We start from the raw sequence: 17,816 nt of genomic DNA, 5'->3' as shown, positions 1-17,816 counted from the left end.
CCACTCAGACACTCTGCATGCAGAAGTTCAGGGACGGCGGCGGAGGCCGCGGGAGACGCCATGCCAGGTGTAATATGGCGTTTACTGTGACAGCGTCCCAGAGTGACAGGAGAGGATACAGGAATGTACACATCAGGATAACAGATGGGATCCGGTCCTGGAACGCTGAGCCAGCCTTAGGAGGCATCTGATGGGTAAGAAATGGCGTCCAGATACCCGGATCGTGACAGCACCCCCCCCTTTAGGAGTGGCCCCAGGACACTTCTTTGGCTTTTGAGGAAACTTGGAATGGAATCTCCGTACCAAGGCAGGAGCATGGACATCAGAAGCATTGGTCCATGAACGTTCCTCAGGACCATAACCCTTCCAGTCAATAAGATATTGTAGTTGACCGTAACAGTGACGTGAGTCCAGGATCTTGGCCACTTCATACTCAACGCCTCGTTGAGTTTGGACTTTCGGAGTTGGAGGAAGTGAGGAATGAAACCGATTCAAGATCAGCGGTTTCAACAGGGAAACATGGAATGTCCTGGGTATTTTTAAGAAGGGAGGCAACTGGAGTCTGTAAGCAACAGGATTGATGACTTGTTCAATCTTGAAAGGACCGATATAGCGAGGTGCAAACTTCATACTGGGAACTCTTAACCTCAAATTCTTCGTGGATAACCATACCCGATCACCCACCTTGAGAGCAGGAACTGCTCGACGCTTCTTATCCGCAAACTTCTTGTACCTGAACGATGCCTTGAGCAGAGCTGATCGTACGCTCTTCCAGATATTGGCAAACTGATGCAAGGTGATATCCACTGCGGGAACAGAAGTTGCTGGAAGCGGTTGGAACTCAGGGACTTTAGGGTGGAATCCAAAGTTAGTGAAGAATGGTGTTGAAGCAGATGAAGAATGATACTGGTTGTTATGACAGAACTCAGCCCAGGGAAGTAATTGAACCCAGTCATCTTGAGAGGAGGACACATAGATGCGGAGGAAGGCCTCCAAGTCCTGATTCACCCTCTCGGTTTGACCATTGGTCTGAGGATGGTAAGCCGTGGAAAACTTTAGCTTGACTTGGAGGACTTGACATAAACTTCGCCAGAATTTGGCTGTGAATTGAACTCCTCGATCTGAGATAATTTCTTCAGGAAGACCGTGGAGTCGGAAGATCTCTTGTATGAATACTTGAGCCAACTTGGAAGCTGACGGAAGACCGGTGAGAGGAATGAAGTGTGCCATCTTGGTGAACCGGTCAACTACCACCCAGATGGTATTGAACTTGTTGCACATGGGTAAGTCTGTAATGAAATCCATCGACAAGTGGGTCCATGGTCGACGGGGAACGGATAGTGGAACCAGTTGCCCCGCAGGCGACTGGCGGGATACTTTATGTTGGGCACACTTTGGGCAAGATGCAATAAACTCCAAGACGTCCTTTTTCAGAGTTGGCCACCAATAGGACCTAGAGATAAACTCCAGGGTTTTTTGGATACCTGTATGTCCGGCAAAACGGGAAGCATGGGCCCAATGCATGAGCTTCTTCCTTAGCATCGGCTTCACAAAACTTTTCCCTGATGGGGGCGTAGAGTCCATCCCTACCGTGGAGAATGCCAACGGATTTATAATAGGATGCTTGTCTGAAGACTCTGACTCATTTTCTTGCTCCCATGAGCGGGAAAGGGCATCGGCCTTGCGATTCTGAGAGCCCGGACAGAACTGGAGTTTAAAGTCGAACCTGGAAAAGAAAAGTGCCCATCTGGCCTGACGAGGGTTGAGACATTGTGCGCCCTTCAGGTATAAAAGGTTCTTGTGGTCTGTAAGTATGGTGATTGAATGAGAAGCTCCCTCCAACAGATACCTCCACTCTTCTAGAGCGAGCTTGATGGCTAGCAACTCCTGGTCGCCAATGGCATAGTTGCGCTCAGCTGGGGAGAACTTCCGGGAGAAGAAACTGCAAGGGTGTAAATGGCCATCTTTAGCCCTCTGAGATAACACCGCTCCTACTCCAACGGAGGAGGCATCCACCTCTAAGATGAAAGGAGAGTCGATGTCAGGCTGTTTCAGAACAGGCGCAGAGATGAACCTTTGTTTTAAAAGATGAAATGCTTGCATGGCTTCTTCAGACCACTTGGACGGGTTAGCACCCTTCTTAGTGAAAGCAGTAATAGGCGCCACAATGGTGGAAAAGTCTCGTATAAACTTTCGGTAATAGTTGGCGAACCCTAAGAACCTCTGGACCCCTTTGAGGGTTAAGGGTACCGGCCAATTTTGGATTGCTTGTAGTTTCTCAGGATCCATCTCTAGTCCGGAACCGGACACAATGTACCCTAGAAACGGAATGGACTTGACTTCAAAGACGCATTTTTCTAATTTGCAATAGAGATGATTGACACGGAGACGGGACAGAACCTCTTTAACCCAAAAACGATGTTCCTCTAAATCGTTGGCAAAAATGAGGATATCGTCTAGATAGACCACGACATGACGGTATAGAATGTCTCTGAAGATCTCATTGACAAAATGCTGGAAGACAGCTGGAGCATTGCTCAATCCGAAGGGCATGACGAGGTACTCATAATGTCCGTCACGGGTGTTAAAGGCGGTCTTCCACTCGTCACCCTCACGGATCCGGATGAGATTGTATGCACCTCGCAAGTCCAGCTTTGTAAAGATGGTAGCTCCGCTAACTCTGTCAAAGAGCTCAGTAATCAGGGGTAAAGGATAACGGTTCTTGATGGTAATGTCGTTCAAACCTCTGTAGTCGATGCACGGCCGCAGACCACCATCTTTCTTTTTTACAAAAAAGAAGCCTGCGCCGGCTGGAGAAGAAGAAGGTCGAATGAACCCCTTTGCTAGGTTCTCTTTAATATATTCCTCCATAGAATGCGTCTCAGGCAGAGACAACGGATAAGTTCGGCCTCGAGGTGGAACCTTCCCTGGAACGAGATCAATCGGACAGTCCCATTCTCTATGAGGAGGAAGGATATCAGCAGAAGCTTTACTGAACACATCCGTGAAATCTTGATATGGAGGAGGTGGAACATCAGACGACCTGGGGGAGGAAGAACAGACAGGCAATACTTTAAACAAACATGTCTCAGCACAGGAGGAACCCCATGCCAGGATTTGCGTAGTCGTCCAATCAATTGTAGGATTGTGAAGACGGAGCCATGGAAGGCCCAGGACCACAGGAAGTGTGGCTCTTGGAATCACTAAAAAAGAAATAAGTTCGGAATGAAGAACTCCCACTCTCAGACGAACTGGTAGAGTCCTTAAAGAAATAACTGCATCAAAAATTTTGCTGCCATCCACGGCAGTTAAAGAAATGGACGAAGGAAGTCTCTCGGTGGGTAGGGACCACCGTTTAACATAGGCTTCGGTAATAAAGTTCCCAGCTGCTCCGGAATCAAGGAGGGCAATGACGTTCCGATAACGTTGAGCAACTTGAAGCGAGACTGGGAGATTACAATCTTGAGGAGATGGAGAGGAGATCATTACTCCTAGCTGGCCCTCTCCTTGGCGAGCTAGGATTTTGAGTTTCCCGGACGTTTGGGACAGGCATTAATGGTGTGAGACGGAGCTGCACAATAGAGACAGAGAAACTCGGAGAGACGTCTTCGGCGCTCAGCAGGAGTTAAACGGGAACGGCCAAGTTGCATGGGCTCATCTTTAGATGGTGACAGTTGACGAGGAGGAGGAGCAGAAGATTTTGGAGCAGATGATCTTCCACGCTCAGTTGCTCTCTCTCTGAAACGTAAATCAACTTTCGTGCAGAGTGAGATTAGCTCATCTAACTTAGAAGGTAAGTCTCTGGTAGCTAACTCATCTTTAATACGCTCAGATAAGCCATGCCAGAATGCAGCATACAGGGCCTCGTCGTTCCATGCCAGTTCGGATGCCAGGATCTGGAACTGTATCAGATATTGTCCTACAGTACGTGACCCCTGGCGTAAACGGAGAATCTCGGATGAAGCTGAGGTTACCCGGCCTGGCTCGTCGAAGATGCGCCTGAATGTTGACACGAAGGCAGTGTAGGAAGATAGCAGGGTGTCGGACCTCTCCCATAACGGTGATGCCCAATCAAGGGCTGAGCCACTGAGAAGAGAAATAATGTAGGCAATTTTTGTACGGTCACTGGGAAAATTGCCAGGTTGTAGCTCAAACTGAATCTCACACTGGTTGAGAAATCCCCTGCAGAATCTGGGAGATCCGTCAAATTTTGCTGGCGTTGGAAGATGAAGACGTGGAGCAGAAATGGGTAAGGTGGGTGGGGTTATAGCTGGAGTCACTGTGGTTGACGCACCAGACGCGCCTGATCCACGGAGAGTTGTCTGAATCCCATCCAGCCGAGTAGAGAGATCCTGGAGACAGCGGATGATGTGGCCCTGTGCAGCCTCCTGATGTTCTAGTCGGGCTGCCAGTTCTTGGATCGGCCTGGCCGCTTGATCCTGGTCTCCGGCAGGATTCATTAGGTCAGTGCTTACTGTCACAACTGAGGGCCTGAGCTGACGGGAGGCAGCCTCAGTTGTAGGGGCTGAGATGTACCGGAACCTGGGAGGTTGTATCAGACCCCTGGACATGTAAGTAACATGAATAATAACTGCCCGAAGGCGTGACCACGACAACTTGGATAAAAGTCAATGATGTTTATTATGACAACTCCGCAACACAGCAGCAGTAAAAGAAAACGTAAAAGTCAGCAAAGAATAAATACAGTTCCTGGGTACTACAGGATGGCAGGAGCCACAGGGCACTGGTAGTGTGAGATAGTTCTTATGATCTTCTAGATGGAAAGTCCTTACCAGGCCCGACTGTAGCAATGGAGATAACCCAGGATTGTGCCAGCTGGTGTTCCAGGAAAAGCTGGGTTGCTGAAGATAAAACAGCTGCTGTGGATACTGGCTGGAACCAGACTGTTGTTAGCACAGAGTGGATACTGGCTGGAACCAGTTAAATAATAAATGAACTTGGGAGCGATGAAATATGAACTGAAATGTAGAACTTGAGAGCGGAGAAATAATAATACCGGTGGAGAGTGGTAAAGTGTAGAAAGGACACCGGCCCTTTAAGGGAAGCTGTACTCTGCTGGAAGCTGAGCTGGAAGCAGGTAATGTTGTAGCTGGAAACAGATGAATCCACAATGGATTGGAGAGTCAGGCTACACCGCAGGTGGAATGCTGGTGCGGGTCTCTATGGTGGAAGTCTTGAGACAGGAGCTGGAACCTGGAAGACAATCACAGGAGAGAGACAAACAGGAACTAGGTTTGACAACCAAAGCACTGACGCCTTCCTTGCTCAGGCACAGTGTATTTATACCTGCAGCAAGGAAGGGATTGGCTAGGCAATTATGCAGATTATCAATACTGAGAACAGATTGGTGGAAATGATCAGCTGACAGAATCCAAGATGGCTGCGCCCATGCAGACACTTGGAGGGAAGTTTGGTTTGTAATCCATGTGGTAATGAAAACAGTAATGGCGGCGCCGGCCACCGGAGACAGGAGGCGCCAGGCTGACAGATGCACATCCAACCACGCGAACACAGCGGAGGCCGCGGCTGACGTAATCGCCACTCAGACACTCTGCATGCAGAAGTTCAGGGACGGCGGCGGAGGCCGCGGGAGACGCCATGCCAGGTGTAATATGGCGTTTACTGTGACAGCGTCCCAGAGTGACAGGAGAGGATACAGGAATGTACACATCAGGATAACAGATGGGATCCGGTCCTGGAACGCTGAGCCAGCCTTAGGAGGCATCTGATGGGTAAGAAATGGCGTCCAGATACCCGGATCGTGACAGGGCTGCTGGAGCAACCCTGCCTGTTAGCTGCCTGCACTGCAGGCACCAACTTACAAACTGAGCTCCTGTGCATGGAGGCGGGGTTATAGAGCATCTTGGGAACAGTCAAAGCTTTTAGCCTGCTGGTGCCTCGGATCAAGATCCTACTCTACACCCCAATGTTATTCCCTGTGGAATACAGTAAACCCCGCTGCAGAAAACAAAATTAGAATCGAAATCAAAACACGAAAAAACAAAACAAAATCAAAACACGAAAAAAAAAAATCAAAATACGAAAAATGGCCAGGCGCACATCTCTAGTAAATGCTTTGGGGAAAGGAGAGGAGACACCCAACCATCACTGACTCGCTACCATCGATGGTGGAGAATTATTGGTTCTCTGCCATCATCAATGGCAAAACCAGTGGCGGAAGTCCTGGAGGCAATGGAGTCGGTTGCCGCCGGGCTCCAGCATTGAGAGGGCAACTTCTCCATTGCCTCTAGTTCACTTCCATCACTGCGCGCCAGCCAGTCACTTACACAGTGAGCGTACAGTATATGCTCACTAGCGGCATTTCAATTACCCTAAGTGTAGGCGTTGTTTGCCGGCTGTGTATCCGCCTCCTGACATCCCAGCAGCTCTGCCCTGCCCCCTGAAAACCTGCAGCTCGGCCCCGCCCACTTACAAACCGGCAGCTCGGCCCCGCCCCCTGACAACCCGGCTGCACGCTCCTGCCCTCGCACACGGGTGCCTGACTCCCACCTCCTGATGCCCGGCTGCATGAATCCCTCCCCAGACACCCCGGCTGGTCAGCTCCCGCATGCAGTGGCATGTCCAGCAGCTGAAGCGGTGTCTGCATGAGGAGTAATGGGTGAGTAGAGGGGATTGAGAGGAGAGAGTGCCGGTGCAGGGACAGAGAAAGAGAGTATAATAGGCTATGTGTGTGTTCATGTATATCTATATATATCGTGTATGTGTATATATATATATATATATATATATATAGATGGTCAGAACAGGCGGCACTCTCAGGAATTCTTCAAGAAAAAATATTCAGACCAAGCAGTCTATTCAGTCAACGTTTCAATTTAGTAAATAAATTTTCGTCAGGACATCAATAAAAACAAACATGCTCACCTTTTAAAGCTTCACCCCAGTGCACAGTTCATGCCGCCGCTTCCCGCGCTGGTCTCGTCTGACGTCATCGTAATGCGCCCGTCCCGGGTCTCCTGACGTCAGGTTGCCAGGTTACAGGGAAGCATAGCGGCCAGTGTAAACAAACCCCTCACCATTAAATACTGTAAGAAAATGTAACAACATGAAAGGCTCCATTCTTTAGTTATATCAAAAAGCCAGTGTTATAATAACTTAATTTCTTAAAGCGACAATATACATCCAAACGTTCCTTAATAATTAAAGCTATAGTTATGTCGCTAAATTTATATGAAGCAGTGGAGGCTAAGCTGATCATTAAGTCCATGAGGTTTCACTGTATTTATTTCATAAATCCAGCGTGCCTCTCGCTGCAGTAATAATCTTGCTCGGTCTCCTCCTCTAGGGCTTTCAGGGACAAAATCAATCATTTTATACCGGAGTGTTGAAAGATTGTGTTTAAACTCCTTAAAATGCTTAGCGACCGGCTGGTCGATTTGTTTTCCATCCAGCGCTTGGCGAATGGCACTTCTATGTTGCGCCATGCGTTCACGTAAGGTACAAACCGTCTTTCCAATGTAGAATAGACCGCAAGGGCAGCGTATAAAATATACGACAAAGCGGCTAGTACAGGTCAGGACATGGTGAATTTTAAATTTCTTTCCCGTTCTGGGATGTGTAAATGTATCTCCTGGTTCAAGGAAACTGCAAGTGGTGCAGCCAATGCAACGATAATTTCCTGGCTTCTTGGTTAGAAAATGCTGTGACTTACTGTTCTTCGAAGATGTTAGATCAGTGATATCAGTGTGTACCAGCCAATCACGGATATTTTTAGATCTCCTATAGCATGGTAGTAGTTTAGTATTCTGCAACAGAGAAAGATTTTTATCTGTGACAATTCTGTCGATGAAAGTGAACAACTTAATCTCATGACAAAAAGGTTTTTGCAAAAAGGGTACTCAGCACAGACTCTACATAAAGCAATGAATAGAGCCATGTCTGTTCCAAGATTGGAACTATTGAAGAAGAAGCATAAGAAAGACAGCTTAGAAGATAGAATCACTTATATTAATGAATATTCAACATCCAGTATGGAAATCACTGGAGTAGCTAAGAGACATTGGCCAATCATTACAAGTGATAAAAATCTTTCTCTGTTGCAGAATACTAAACTACTACCATGCTATAGGAGATCTAAAAATATCCGTGATTGGGTGGTACACACTGATATCACTGATCTAACATCTTCGAAGAACAGTAAGTCACAGCATTTTCTAACCAAGAAGCCAGGAAATTATCGTTGCATTGGCTGCACCACTTGCAGTTTCCTTGAACCAGGAGATACATTTACACATCCCAGAACGGGAAAGAAATTTAAAATTCACCATGTCCTGACCTGTACTAGCCGCTTTGTCGTATATTTTATACGCTGCCCTTGCGGTCTATTCTACATTGGAAAGACGGTTTGTACCTTATGTGAACGCATGGCGCAACATAGAAGTGCCATTCGCCAAGCGCTGGATGGAAAACAAATCGACCAGCCGGTCGCTAAGCATTTTAAGGAGTTTAAACACAACCTTTCAACACTCCGGTATAAAATGATTGATTTTGTCCCTGAAAGCCCTAGAGGAGGAGACCGAGCAAGATTATTACTGCAGCGAGAGGCACGCTGGATTTATGAACTAAATACAGTGAAACCTCATGGACTTAATGATCAGCTTAGCCTCCACTGCTTCATATAAATTTAGCGACATAACTATAGCTTTAATTATTAAGGAACGTTTGGATGTATATTGTCGCTTTAAGAAATTAAGTTATTATAACACTGGCTTTTTGATATAACTAAAGAATGGAGCCTTTCATGTTGTTAGATTTTCTTACAGTATTTGATGGTGAGGGGTTTGTTTACACTGGCCGCTATGCTTCCCTGTAACCTGGCAACCTGACGTCAGGAGACCCGGGACGGGCGCATTACGATGACGTCAGACGAGACCAGCGCGGGACGCGGCGGCATGAACTGTGCACTGGGGTGAAGCTTTAAAAGGTGAGCATGTTTGTTTTTATTGATGTCCTGACGAAAATGTATTTACTAAATTGAAACGTTGACTGAATAGACTGCTTGGTCTGAATATTTTTTCTTGAAGAATTCCTGCGAGTGCCGCCTGTTCTGACCATCTACACATTATCTTTGGAGTGCACCAAGGTCGATGTTATCTATAAGGTGGAGTGCAGGGCATTTGTCTGCATATATATATATATATATATATATTTATTTATTTTGTGGTTGTGTGTGTACATATGTATATATGTGGCTGTGTACATACATATATGTGGCTGTGTATATGTTATGTGTGTGTGAATATGTATATACATATGTGGTTGTGTGTACATATATGTATAGTTGTGGTTGTTTGTGTATATTATATGTTTATATGTGGCTGTGTATATGTACTGTATATGTGGTTGTGTGTATATGTGGCTGTGTATGTTTTTATGTTGCTGCATGTGTGTATATGTATATATGTGGTTGTGTGTGTGTATGTAGCAGTGTATGTGTTATATGTGGCCTTGTGTCTGTGTGTGTTTATATGTGGCTATGTATACATGTGGCTGTGTGTATACGTATATAGATATACCTGTTTGATCTTGGCTTGTCCAGACCATGGAGATGGGATAGCACAGTGCATATTACACACCACCAGCACGCTCACAGCTACCATCATCCTCTATTGATTTTGACCGTCACGGGCTACGGAAATGGGAGACGGGACATCTTTATAGTTATTTCACACTGTCTAGCCGTATTTTTGGCTGTCAGCTGTAAATCGGACAGATTTTTACCTTTGTTTTGTTCCGGTGGAGGAACAACTACATTAGGCCTTCCATACACTGCATGAACACAGAACGGCTGCCGTGTTACAGCCATCTTCACCACTGAGTAGGACAGCTGCCGTCTGGCTGCTGCTACTGTGCATGCTCAAACGTTCAACACGGCACAAAGCCATTGTGTGTGAAAGCCAGTAATCACGGCCAAAAAAACGGCGGGTTTTTGCCGACCGGTGAAAACTGCCCTACGTAAAATAGCCCTTAAGGAGTGGCTCACCTATTACCAGCTCCGGTTGTTGCCCCTGACCTCATACAGTACCTACATAAGACAGATGTCTGACCTGCCAGAAGCCACGCACCTGACCCAACAGCCGGCACTGAGTCAACAGGCTCCATAGGATCAGACTGGTCTGGCACCTGCATGAGGTCGGCCCACAGTGTGTTGGTAGGGAGAGTTTTTCTCTCACCAGTACATTTTATAAACACTTGTCTTTTTTGGAACAACAACTTTGGAATATTTATGCTGGGGCCCCAGTTACACCATCTCTGGGGGCAGCGCACCTTCCATTTTTAGTACTGAGTATTTTTGAATCATTCTTTATCTGCATTTTTTTTTTCTAATACTGTATATGTTTTTTCCTCTTATTTTCATATTTTAAAATGTTTAACCAAAAGAGCTGTGAATATTCATGTGTGTATGTTTGTGTTTGTGTGGTCTATGGTTCCTGCTGCTTTTGGGACATACTGATAATGTATTCTACTCACTGATACAAATGTAGGTTTTACACTTATTAGGACACATTGTATATACATTGTTTTACTAGTGCTTCATCTATTTTACTTTTAATTGGATTTTTGATCTCTTGAAGCTGCTTCAAACAAAAAGGAGGAAAAGCGCTGGCGTCTGACGTCCATATGTTTATATACAATATGTAACTGTGTATATGTGGATATATATATATATATATATATATATATATGTGGATATATATATACTGTGGATATATAGCTGCTTGTGTATATGTATATATGTGGCTGTGTGTATGTATATGTATATATGTGGTTATGTGGCTGTGTGTGTACATACATCAGGGGATATGGGTGGACACACACATGGTAGTGGAGCTGGTGTTAAGTAGAGCATGGATATATGGTTATGGGGTAGGAGAACTTTCTAGAGGTTGTGTGAAGTGGTGATCAGTGGGAGGTGAAGATGCGGTCATTATTTGAATGGACCGAGGGAGTGAAAGTGTGTGTGTGTGGGGGGGAGAGGAGGGGGGCACCATCGTCCATTTCGCCTCCGGGCGTCTGGTATGAACTTACATCCCTGGGCAAAACTATTTGGCATCCGCATTAGCCATCGATGCTTTGTAATCACTGATGAACCCTATTAGCATTTAAATATTTTCACAGCTAAGGCAGCGTCCATCTCTGAACGAGGCCAACAAGGTGACTAACATAACAATGGATTCAATCCATAAAGTGTTAAGCGCATCATTGTCGCAGCTTTGCTGCATCTGTTGCCTTGACAACGTGCAGGCGTGTTCAGGATAGTCACACCTCTCGTGCATGCACATGCTCTGGGGGCGTGGCCTCTCGGGACCTGAACGTGCTGCGTCATGACGTACTCCTGCGTTAGGATCTGTTCTGCGCTTCGTCATCGCTGTGGGTCCGGATAGCAGTGACAGGCGCCTGGCTGTGGGAGAGCTCCAGGCCGGCGACATGCTGTGGTTTCAGGGCTCCATACCGGAGGCCATTGCAGCGGCCAAACAGATGAGCTCCGTGTTTGTCGTGTTCGTGGCGGGTAAGGAGACAGATGACGCTTGGCAACACAGCTACAGCCTATCAGGGGACGTGTGTCAGTCTGGCTCTGTATAGGAGTCACAGAGTGATTGGGTCTAGGGGCTGTTCCTGTCTGTAGGGATTGGAGTCGTGTGACAGTGTGGGGTGACAGGTGCCTTTGGTCACAGTGTTGGGGGACAGGTGCCTTTGGTCAGGCAGTGTGGTGTGACAGGGGCCTTGGGGAAGGCAGTGTGGTGTGACAGGGGCCTTGGGGAAGGCAGTGTGGTGTGACAGGGGCCTTGGGGAAGGCAGTGTGGTGTGACAGGGGCCTTGGGAAAGGCAGTGTGGTGTGACAGGGGCCTTGGGGAAGGCAGTGTGGTGTGACAGGGACCTTGGGGAAGGCAGTGTGGTGTGACAGGGGCCTTGGGGAAGGCAGTGTGGTGTGACAGGGGCCTTGGGGAAGGCAGTGTGGTGTGACAGGGGCCTTGGGGAAGGCAGTGTGGTGTGACAGGGGCCTTGGGGAAGGCAGTGTGGTGTGACAGGGGCCTTGGGGAAGGCAGTGTGGTGTGACAGGGGCCTTGGGGAAGACATTGTGGGGTGACAGAGGCCTTAGGTCAGGCATTGTGGGGTGACGGGTCCCTTTGGTTCAGGCAGTGTGGGGTGACAGGTGCTTTTGGTCAGACAGTGTAGGGTGACAGAGGCCTTTGGGTCAGGTAGTGTGGGGTGACCGGTGCCTTTGGTTAGACAGTGTTGGGTGACAGGTGCCTTGGGGCAGGCAGTGTGGGATGACAGGTGCCTTGGGGCAGGCAGTGTGGGATGACAGGTGCCTTGGGGCAGGCAGTGTGGGATGACAGGTGCATTAGGTCAGGCAGTGTGGGGTGACAGGTGCCTTTGGGGTGACAGAGGCCTTAGGTCAGGCATTGTGGGGTGACGGGTCCCTTTGGGTCAGGCAGTGTGGGGTGACGGGTCCCTTTGGGTCAGGCAGTGTGGGGTGACAGGTGCCTTTGGGTCAGGCAGTGTGGGGTGACAGGTGCCTTTGGGTCAGGCAGTGTGGGGTGACAGGTGCCTTTGGGTCAGGCAGTGTGGGGTGACAGGTGCCTTTGGGTCAGGCAGTGTGGGGTGACAGGTGCCTTTGGGTCAGGCAGTGTGGGGTGACAGGTGCCTTTGGGTCAGGCAGTGTGGGGTGACAGGTGCCTTTGGGTCAGGCAGTGTGGGGTGACAGGTGCCTTTTGGTTAGGCAGTGTGGGGTGACAGGTGCCTTTTGGTTAGGCAGTGTGGGGTGACAGGTGCCTTTTGGTTAGGCAGTGTGGGGTGACAGGTGCCTTTTGGTCAGGCAGTGTGGGGTGACAGGTGCCTTTTGGTTAGGCAGTGTGGGGTGACAGGTGCCTTTTGGTTAGGCAGTGTGGGGTGACAGGTGCCTTTGGGTTAGGCAGTGTGGGGTTACAGGTGCCTTTGGGTTAGGCAGTGTGGGGTTACAGGTGCCTTTGGGTTAGGCAGTGTGGGGTTACAGGTGCCTTTGGGTTAGGCAGTGTGGGGTGACAGGTGCCTTTTGGTTAGGCAGTGTGGGGTGACAGGTGCCTTTGGTTCAGGCAGTGTGGGGTGACAGGTGCCTTTGGTTCAGGCAGTGTGGGGTGACAGGTGCCTTTGGTTCAGGCAGTGTGGGGTGACAGGTGCCTTTGGTTCAGGCAGTGTGGGGTAGCAGGTGCCTTTGGGTCAGGCAGTGTGGGGTAGCAGTTGCCTTTGGGTCAGGCAGTGTGGGGTAGCAGTTGCCTTTGGGTCAGGCAGTGTGGGGTAGCAGTTGCCTTTGGGTCAGGCAGTGTGGGGCGACAGGTGTTTTACAGTGGACAGTGTAGAGCGACAGTGCTCTTGGCACTGGGTTGTGATGATGCTTTTGGGATCATCATGGGATGAGTAGCGACGGGTGGGGGTGGGGATTTGAGGGATGGTGAGAGTGTGTGGGGGGGTACGGGAGTTGTGGGATGGGGAGAGAGTATGGGGGTATGGGAGTCACGAGTTGGGGAGAGTGTGGAGTATCTGCAGTTTGGGAGATCCAGTGTCTTGGGATGAGGAATATGTGGTGTCGGAATAGTGCAGTGAAAGGTGTCTTGGGGAAGGCAATGTGGAGTGACCTTTGTCATAGTATTGGGACTGGCAGGCAGTGTGGTGGGACTGGGAACGACAGGGAGAGTTGATAGGGAGTAGTGGGTGTGGGATGTAGGCAGGACATGTGGGTTGACAGGGCCGTGGGATGACTGTGCTTGTGGGACAAGTATAAAAATAAAGTTGTTTCAACAATTACATTTTTAACACACAATGCAGATACAGGTTACAGTGTTTGAGTGATGACTGTGATTCATTTTGGGTGCTTGGGGTTAATGCTGGAAATGCATTTCAGGAAGCTGTGCTGCACACAGATGTTTCCTCTCACATCTTTGCTCAGTGCACTACAAGTCGCATTACACATAATGGCGTGTGACTCGGTAGTGCCGAGCATCTTTTTATGTCCCCCCTTCCTCCCCCCGCAAAGTAATGCAATAGGATGCGCAAGCAAATCTGGTTGATTACAATTATTTACAGCATGCCTATATTCTGTGTGTGACTGCAACTGTATCTGCATGCAAAATGGTATGCTACACTGTTACCTGGAAAACACTAACGTGGCATTTCAGAAGCAGATACAGCCTCAATTATACACAGAATATAGGCATGCTGCATGTCATTTTAATCAGCAGGATCTGTTTGTTCGTCCTTTTGCACGACCTTGTGACTAAGACACATTTTCGGCAGCAAGGATGTAAGAGGACACATCTGTATGTGTAATTGGCAACTATTGATTGGTTAATTTGCATATTCTGTTGTATGCAGTTTATAAGAAAATAGGATTTCTCTTACGTCCTAGAGGATACTTGGGGCCATATTAGTACCATGGGGTATAGTCGGGTCCACTTGGAGCCATGGGCACTTTAAGAATTTGATAGTGTGGGCTGGCTCCTCCCTCTATGCCCCTCCTACCAGACTCAGTCTAGAAAATGTGCCCAGAAGAGCCGGTCACGCTTTGGAAGCTCCTGAAGAGTTTTCTGCATTTATTTTCTATTTTTTATTTTCAGGCAAGTCTGGTTGGCACCAGCCTGCCTGCCTGCTTCGTGGGACTTGGGGGGGGGACGGGCCTACCTCCCTCCCTCCCTAGGGTTAATGGTCCCATTCCCCGTTGACAGGACACTGAGCTCCTGAGGGTCCTATTCGCAAAGCCCCACCACGGCGAACGTACAGACCCGCAGCTCATGAATAGAGATTCAGTGGTCTTTCCAGCGTCTCAGACACCTGCCATTTGTCCACAGAAACGTACTCTGGCCCAAATCATGCAGGCTGACACCGATAATAATGATGTATCCGACTCAGAGGAGGGTGAGGTGGACTCAGGATGGGGGGGATGCAGTTTTGTCACAGGCCCTAATAGTAGCTATAAGAGATGTCCTGCACATTCCTGATAAAGTGTCAGAGGACGAGGAGGAATCTTACTTTAATGTGAAAAAGAAATCCTCAGCTACTTTCCCTGCATCTAAGGAATTAAATTCCCTATTTGAAGCAACTTGGGTAAATCCTTACAAGAAGTTTCAGTTCCCAAAACGGTTACTCACATCCTTCCTGTTTTCTCAGGATGATAGGAAAAAATGGAAAAAAATCCTCCGATCGTTGATGCATCGGTTTCTAGACTGTCACGTAAGATAGTTTTACCTATTCCTGTAGCAGGTTACTTGAAGGATGCTGCAGACCGCAAGATTGAGACCACTCTCAAATCTTTGTACATAGCTGTGGGGGTGGCCCAGAGAACCACTATAGCTTGTGCATGGATCTCTAGGGCCATTGCAAAATGGTCAGGTAATCTAATTGATGGGTTAGATTCCTTATCCAGGGGGGAGATAATTTTACTCCTGCAGCATATACAGGATTCTGCTAACTTTATGGTGGAGGCCATAAAGGAAATTGGTTTACTGAATGCAGGCACCACTGCCATGGAAGTGTCAGCACGCAGGGGCTTGTGGCTACGCCAGTGGATGCAGATTCCAGGAAAGGCGTGGAAAGCCTTTCTTTCACAGGTGAAGCCCTTTTTGGAGATGAACTGGTTACGTATATATCCAAGGCTACGGCGGGCAAGTCTACATACCTTCCTTCCGCAGCTCCCCCGGCTACAAAATCCTACTCTGCTCCAACTCTGCAGTCCTTTTGGACAGCGAAGTTTAAAAACAAAACCAAAGGTTCTTCTACGGACTTCAATGGCAATAGAGGTAAACCCAGAAAACCAGCAACTGCAGGTTCATAGGAACAGAACCCTTTTCTGCTTCCTCTAAGCCTTCAGCATGACGGTGACTGCACTGCCTGGAAGACAGGCAGGTGGGCGCCCATTTAAGATTCTTCAGTCATATATGGGAAACGTCATGCCAGAATCCCTGGGTCAAAGATCTTATAGCCCAGGGTTACAGACTGGAGTTTCAGGAACTCCCACCTCACAGATTCTTCAAATCAGGCTTACCAGCTTCTCAAGAAGCAAGTATGACTTTACAGGCAGCGATTCAAAAACTGGTACAGACTCGGGTCATTGTTCCAGTTCCGCTTCAGCTGCAAAACCAGGGTTATTATTCCAACCTGTTTGTAGTACCGAAACCGGTTCGGTAAGGCCCATTTAAATCTCAAGTCGTTGAACCCGTACGGTGTTCAAGTTCAAGATGGAGTCTCTGAGAGCGGTGATCTCGGGTCTGGAGGAGGTGGAATTCTTGGTGTCTCTGGATATCAAGGATGCGTACCTTCATATTCCGATTTGGCCGCCTCATCAGGCTTATCTAAGGTTTGCTTTACGGGACTGTCACTACTAGTTCCAGGCCTTGCCACTTGGCCTCTCTACGGCACCGAGGGTGTTCACCAAGGTAATGGCAGAGATGATGTTTCTCCTCCGCAAACTTGGAGTGAACATAATTCTGCACCTGAACGATCTGCTGATAAAAGCACCATCCAGGGAGAGGTTGTTAGACAACATTGCCCTCTCAACCCGACTACTCCAGGATCACGGGTGTATTCTGAACCTACCAAAATCTCATCTGGAACCAACACGGAGGCTTCCGTTCCTGGGGATGATACTGGATACGGAGGCACAGAAGGTATTCCTTCCGTTGGAAAAGGCATTGGTGATCCAGTCGATGGTGCGGGATGTCCTGAAATCAACCCTGATATCGGTGCATCTATGCATTCGCCTTCTGGGAAAGATGGTAGCCGCCTATGAGGCGCTACAGTACGGAAGGTTCCATGCAAGGCCCTTCCAACATGATCTTTTGAACAAATGGTCCGGATCGCATCTACACATGCATCAGAGGGTCCATCTGTCCCCAAAAGCCAGGATTTCTCTTCTGTGGTGGCTTTAGACTTCTCACTTGACCGAGGGCTGAAGGTTCGGGATTCAAAATTGGGTTCTGCAAGCCTCAGAGGTTGGGGAGCAGTCACCCAAGGGGAACAGTTCCAAGGAAAATGGTAAAGTCAGGAAGCCATTCTTCCGATCAACATTCTGGAACTAAGGGCCATAAACAACGCCCTTCTACAGGCATCGCATCTTCTTCAAGATCAAGTCATTCAAGTTTAATCGGACAATGTGCCGGCAGTAACGTACATAAACCGGCGGAACGAAGAGCAGAGCAACAATGTCAGAGGTAACGAGGATTCTCCTCTGGGCAGAAAGACATGCTGTGGCGTTGTCTGCAATTTTCATTCCGGGAGTAGACAACTGGGAAGCAGACTTCCTCAGCAGACACGACCTCCACCCAGGAGAGTGGGGCCTTCACTTGGAGGTGTTTGGGTGCATGACACGTCGGTGGGGAATTCCACAAATCGACATGATGGCCTCTTGTCTCAACAAGAGGCTCAAGCGGTATTGTTCCAGGTTGAGGGACCCACAAGTGGTGGCAGTGGACGTTCTGATGACTCCGTGGGTCTACCAGATGGTATACGTGTTTCCACCACTCCCATTGATCCCAAAGATTCTCAAAAGAATAAAAAGGCAAAAAGGTTCAAGCAGTTCTCATTGCTCCAGACTGGCCAAGAAGGGCCTGGTATCCGGACCTACTGGCGATGCTCCTAGAGGGCCCGTGGACTCTACTACTTCGCGAGGACCTTCTCCAACAGGGGCCGTTCGTCTATCAAGACTTGCCACAACTACGTTTGACGGCATGGAGGTTGAGCGTCAAATTGTAGCCCGGAAAGGGATCCCGGATAGGGTTATTCCAACCCTGATCCAAGCCAGA

At 48.4% G+C, this 17,816-nt stretch overlaps 1 protein-coding gene across 1 annotated transcript in view; it reads left to right on the top strand.

The window, feature by feature from the left end:
* The first annotated feature begins 11,348 nt into the window (after window positions 1-11,348).
* Window positions 11,349-17,816, top strand: part of UBXN4 (UBX domain protein 4) — a 55,893-nt gene continuing 49,425 nt past the window's right edge. The window contains exon 1 of the mRNA XM_063933758.1: window positions 11,349-11,551. Coding sequence (XP_063789828.1) covers window positions 11,470-11,551 — 82 coding nt within the window. The 5' untranslated portion in view covers window positions 11,349-11,469. The remainder of the gene's footprint in view (window positions 11,552-17,816) is intronic.

The sequence above is a fragment of the Pseudophryne corroboree genome, chromosome 7, assembly GCF_028390025.1.
Source record: "Pseudophryne corroboree isolate aPseCor3 chromosome 7, aPseCor3.hap2, whole genome shotgun sequence".
NCBI lineage: Eukaryota > Metazoa > Chordata > Amphibia > Anura > Myobatrachidae > Pseudophryne > Pseudophryne corroboree.
The sequence above is the reverse complement of the archived record's forward strand: the minus strand, read 5'-3'. Positions and strand labels throughout refer to the sequence as shown.